General features: G+C 38.8%; 1 protein-coding gene across 2 annotated transcripts in view; it reads left to right on the top strand.

Annotated features, from left to right (window-relative positions):
* LOC122555901 (transient receptor potential cation channel subfamily V member 6-like) overlaps positions 1-6,000 on the top strand; it is a 53,712-nt gene that overhangs the window by 25,539 nt on the left and 22,173 nt on the right. For both annotated transcript variants that reach the window (XM_043702166.1, XM_043702165.1), the window contains exon 7: positions 2,776-2,948. In XM_043702166.1, coding sequence (XP_043558101.1) covers positions 2,776-2,948 — 173 coding nt within the window. The remainder of the gene's footprint in view (positions 1-2,775; positions 2,949-6,000) is intronic.

Raw genomic sequence — 6,000 nt, 5'->3', positions numbered from 1 at the left:
AGTCCAGCCAACTGAGCTAGGTGATCATTGGGGAAGCATGCAAATATGAATTGAGAATTGATTAATAAGTATAAAACAAAGAGTAGAAATAATCTTATAGTTCTCAGGTTTTCAGCCATTCAGAGTGGCGTCCTACAAGGCCAGTTCTAGATCCACAACTGTTCACAACTTGTGCAAGTGTGGGCATATATTGCAATATTTCTAAATTTGCTAATGATACTGAAGTGGGTGAGAGTGTAACTTGTAAGGAGGATGCAAGGAGGCTTCAAGCAAACTTTGACAGGCCTACATGAATAAACTCAAACATTGCAGTTGGAAAATATGGGCATAGGTATGAAGTTAATCATCTTAGTTAGAAAAATAGAAAGGCAGAATGTTTCCTAAATGGTGAGAGGTTGGGAAGTGTCGGTGTCCAAGAAGACCTTAATGTTTTTGTTCAGGATTCACTGAACATTAAGTGTACAGGTCCAGCAAATAATTATGAAGTCATTAATCTCAATGAGATTTGAGAACAGGAGTTGGGATATCTTCCCTCAGTTAAAGAGAAACTTTGTAAGATCTCACCTGGAGTACTGTGTACAGTTTTGGTCCGTCCATCTCAGGAGGAATATATTTCTCATCAAGAGAATGCAACACAGATTAATCCTTGGAATGGCAGGATTGTGTTATAAGGCAAGATTGAGAAAACTTAGTCTGTACTCCTTCGACTTCTGAATAACGAGAGGCCATTTAAGACTGAGAGGAGGCAGTATTTCTTCATACAGAGGATGGTGTATCTTTAAAATTCTTTACCCCAGTGGGATGTGGACACTCAGTCATTGACCATGTTCAATACACAAATCAATAGGTTCCTGGAGACAACTTCCTTTAAGCGATTTTGAGGTAATGTGGGAAAATAGCATTGAGAAGATGAGCAGCCAGGACCAAATCGATTAACAGAGCGGGCTCAAATATCTAAGTGGTCTATACCTCTTCCATTGAGTAAAGAATGTCAAAATGTTACACTGTCAGTTTTGGCTATGCTGTCAATTCCCTCATTTTTCAACCCACTCAAGTCACTCTCTCTGTTAAGAATTCCCCTGCTGGCTATACATTTTATAAATGTGCAAATAGATCATGGTCATGCTTGAGATATTCCACAAAACACAATTCTCCTGAACTTAACACGGATTTCAATAATTTACTTCTTATATTTTCAGACAACAGGCACTAATGCTAATTTTCCCATTGCTATTTACATATTCTTGAAGTTTATCTATTGTGACTTTTTTATTTCCTTCCACCAATATTTCTTTTGTTTCACTACTCCTGCCTTACCCCCATCACAGGTTTTGCTCTTTGATCTTTTATCACTACTTCCACTCTGTCTCTGTACTTGCTTAAAAGCTTTTGCATCTTTAATTCATTCCAGCTGTGATAAAAAGTAATTGAATCCTTTATTTCAGAGTAAGAGTGTTGCTATATCGTTCTCCAAAATGTACTCTTCACTTTTTATAATCTTGAATTTGATTTAGAATTAGCTTTATTGTCACGTACTGACATGAGTACAGTGATGAGTTTACAAGTCAACAATTATAGTGCCATCTTAGATACAAAGGTAAAGTAGGCACAGATTCTGGAATACAAATTCTTAGAAAAAAAATAGAAAAATAAAGAAATAAAAAATCCAGCATTACAGATGTTCAAAAGTACAAAATCAGACATAAATTAGAAAAATAAAGAAATAAAAAGTTCAGAATAATAGTCCTTCCATGATAGTATAATAAAATAGGACAAGCCAAACAGAGACACAAGAAGCATTCCAACGGGAACTCTATCAACAAACACATTGATTTGGACCCCATCTCCCAACCCTCTGAGAAAAAAACGGAAATGACATCACCAACCCAAGGAAACCCAAAACACATAAATAAAAAATAAGAAACGTATAAAAAAGAAAAATTAGGATTCAGTCCATCTTAATCCATTTTATAGCTCTGGGCTGTAATGCCACAAGGAGAGTCAAACCAATGCTAACAACAACAGCCACCAAATAAAAGAATACCAGGCCTAGACCCACCTCATCTTTAAAGCTGCCACCAAAGCAGCATAGTCAAAAGACACACCAGGATGCAGCCACAAGGAACCATCATTTGGCTGTCCACGTCATCATAGTCAGTATCACCTAAAATCTGCACATAAAAAAATACCCATGACAATTACCATTTTTGTTTTCTGCATTAGTAGTGACAATATAAGGCTCCTTGTACTAATTAAAAGAAATCATGTGAGAATTAATTCTAATACTGTACATGCAAATCACCTGTGAATTTATCCAGTTCATTTATTTTTAAGATTTTAGTTGGATTGACAAACTCACTGTAAGGAGAAAGTGAGGAACTGCAGATGCTGGAGAGTCAGAGTCAAAAAGTGTGGCATTGGAAAAGCACAGCAGGTCAGGCAGCATCTGAGGAGCAGGGGAATCAAAGTTTCGGGTATAAGCACTTCATCAGGAATGTCAAGGTGAAGGGCTTATGCCCGAAACGTTGACTCTACTGTTCATCAAATGCTGCCTGACCTGCTGTGCTTTTCCAGCACCGCACCTTTTGACTCTAAGCACAGGTATGCATACACATGTTTAAAATACACATTCATACTGCTTAATCAGGCAGTTAAGCCATCAGAATCACTCTAAGCCAACTGAAATTATCTTCCTACACTTACTTCTGCATGTTGCCTTTATTCAGAAGACAAGCTGCTATGGTAGTGATTAATAATTTGCACCATTTTCTGCAGGTAATACAGTACTTCACGTGCTAGTTCTACAACCTGAAAAAGAGCAAGCATATTCCATGTATGATCTCATTACTTCACTTGTGTCTGAGAAACATCACCAGTTTGTTGAGAATATTGTGAACAATGATGGCTACACTCCATTGAAGCTTGCAGCAGCTGAGGGTGACTTTGTAGTAAGTAAGCTACTTTTCTGCAATAATATGAATCCAGCGTCTCAGCTTGGTATGGAAATAAAAGTAAGAGTTAAAGGTCCTTCTTCTTTTTCCCATAGACTGGTTTTGTCATGTCTCCATTGGCAGCAACCAGTCAGAAATTTTGGGGATTAGTCACATTTCAAGGACTTGAGCACAAAATCAAAGATGATACTGCAGTTGTGGTAGTAACTGGCAGTCTGTCAACTTTTGGATGAGACATTAAACTCCAGTTGTGCTTTCTGTTGGAGGTCAATGTCAAAGTTTTTGTGACACAACTTCAAAAAACTGAACAATAGCTACTAACATATTGTCTATGCCTTGTCACATTACTTTCCAGGAACTGTGCTATGCATAAGTTGGCTGCTGCAAGTGTGAAGAATTATGCAACAGTATCAGGGTGACCAATTCTTGGGGCTGCCAAACAGTTACTTCCACATAGGGATAGGGGTGCGATATTTGCTCATGGAAACTTTGGGGTGGAGTTGGATGCTGGATAGACCCTAGGAATGGGGGAAGAGGAGGCAGCTGAGAAGAGTGTGTGAGGGTATTAGGTGCTGTAAGTACCTTGTGTGCAGGGGGAAGAGTGGAGGTATTCTTGTTATTATTCCTCACTCCTCTCTTTCTCTATCCATCTCACTCTATCACCGTCTGCCTAACTATTATATTTCTATATTTCCATTTATGTTCCTTGCTGTATGTATGCAACATTATGACTCTGCCTGGCAGTTATGTTGCTGTGTATCTACAAACTACAGGGCATAGAAATCATTTGGTTCGCCGTAATGTCTGCTTCATAACTTGTAATGTGTTTTACTGTTTTCAATAAACTAATTTGAGAAGTTAATCAATTCCTTATGAGTGGTTGATTATTCAGCCTTTATCATTAAGATAATGGGTTGGGGGTGAGTCAAGTAATCAGAGTCTGTAGTGTGGCCAGGGCTCTAGAGCCAAGACCAAGAAGAAGCCACATGTACGTACTGTGCCTGTGTGAAAATCAAACATCTTTGGACAGCTGAAAGAAGAGGATCATGAGCAGTCTCCAGTTCACTGTTTCAGAAATTCAGGACAAAGGGTGCCCCAGCTACAAACAACGAGGGAGATTGGACATCTGCTCCAATCGTGGGATGGCCCCATCATATCCAAGATGAGTCCCTTACCATAGTGTGCAATGTTTAATCAAACTATCAGTTAGGTTGAAAGATTACTTTAAGTATAAACCTTCCTTCTTTGAACAAAGTTTTAAAAATATCAGAGAGGTTAGGTTGAAACTGTGTGAAACACAGGTTTGAACACTAACAGAGTATTGTGTACAATTCTGGTCACCATTTTACATGAGGAATATGATCACACTCGAGAGACAAATAATATTACCAGAACTGAGGAATATTAGCTGTGAGAGAAGTTTGGATAGGCTGAGATTGTTTCCTTTGGAATAAAGGAGGCCTTCAAAGAGGTTTAGAAGAGCAACACACAATTATTATTGTGTTATTGTGTAAGAAAGAAACATTCCCCTTAACAAAGAGACTAATAAGCAGGAAAAAAAATGAAACAATTAGGAAAAAGTTTTTCTTCCAGAGGATTGTGGCGATTTGAAACTTACTACCAAAAGGTGAGCAGTGGGGAAAACCTCTCATGCATTTTATAAATACTTTGATATCCAATGTGATGCTGTTATCTCCTGGTCTTTTGACCAAGATTTGGGGACTGCGCTTATAACTCTTTTTCAGCCAACACAAACAGAATGAATGGAATTAAACCCTTGCTGTGGCGAGAGAGCAAGCTAACATTTCGAGTCCAGATGACTCTTCATCAGAGTTGTGATCTCTAGCACTTGTTATTTTCAGTACAGATTCCAGCATCTGTCGCAATTTTCTTCTAATCTCCTACTGAATTGTAAATTCTCTAAATTTATAGTTTACTATGTTAAAAACATCTATAGTATTTGTATTTCATTAGTATTTGGATTATATTTTCCAAAACCTTCCATTACTAATCTGACTTGCAATCCTGGGGCAAGAGGCTGTTGTTTTGATTTTCAACTGGAGCAGATTGCAATATAATTTAGCCCATGAAAATGATTCGGGCCTCTTGCTGGTACTAATGGACTGACAACACAAGTCTAAACTTTTATTGATATGATTGTTCTGTTCATTGTTTGATGTGCATTAAAATTGAAAATTAGCACCAGAATATTTCATTCATGGATTGGTCTCTTAACTGAAAAAGCAAAATGGCAGGTTATGTCTGTTACATAGAATTGCATTTGTAGACTCAAATGGGGATGGGCATGGAGGTGGGTGGCTGCATAATTGCACACCACTGGTGATATGCTACCCCCCATGCTCCATGCTACTCTAAATTGCCAGAGGTAGAATGGAGAAGTTGAGTCCACAGGCTTCTGATAGCTAACTGAGCCTATTAAGGCCCCAGAGGTGGCAGGGAAGACAATTGCTCTGTGGAGGTGGCCTCCCAGCAGCAGTCTGAGTCTTTGTGCTCTAACCATACTCGGAGTCCCTCAGCACTTACCTAAGTTGAGCAACAGCCTTAAGATGCTGTGTATAGAGGACCCCTGTTTGGGTGGCAAGCTAGCTACAACAGCATTTTTTGTAAACTTCACATTTCAGATATTTTATGAGATGGCATTCTTCACCAACCTGCCAAGTATTCTTTTTCTGCTTTCAAACTTTATCTTTAAATTTGATGCTATTGACGATGAACAATGCTCTGGCCAAGATTTATCTTGGCACTCCAATTTCAAGAACCTTCCCGCTCCTTGTATGCTGAGCCAACTCCCTGGCCGTTAATTAACCAGTTTGAGGAAAATCGTAAGTGAGTAGTCGTTTCTGAACTGGACAGCAGGACCTGAAGATTCCAGAAAACTATGCCTGTGATTTCTCTCTTTCTGTTCATTCCCACTTTCTTGCTCTCAGTTTGTGCTCTTCTGTATGCTCGCCTGCCTGCTCTTTTTCTCTTGCTTGTCATTTGTCTCCTTTCAGCTACTGATGCTATCCCCTTTACAACTTCCTCCAGG

Source organism: Chiloscyllium plagiosum, chromosome 13 (assembly GCF_004010195.1).
Source record: "Chiloscyllium plagiosum isolate BGI_BamShark_2017 chromosome 13, ASM401019v2, whole genome shotgun sequence".
Taxonomy (NCBI): Eukaryota; Metazoa; Chordata; class Chondrichthyes; order Orectolobiformes; family Hemiscylliidae; genus Chiloscyllium; species Chiloscyllium plagiosum.
Note: the sequence above shows the minus strand (reverse complement) of the source record. Positions and strands in the feature narration are given on the sequence as shown.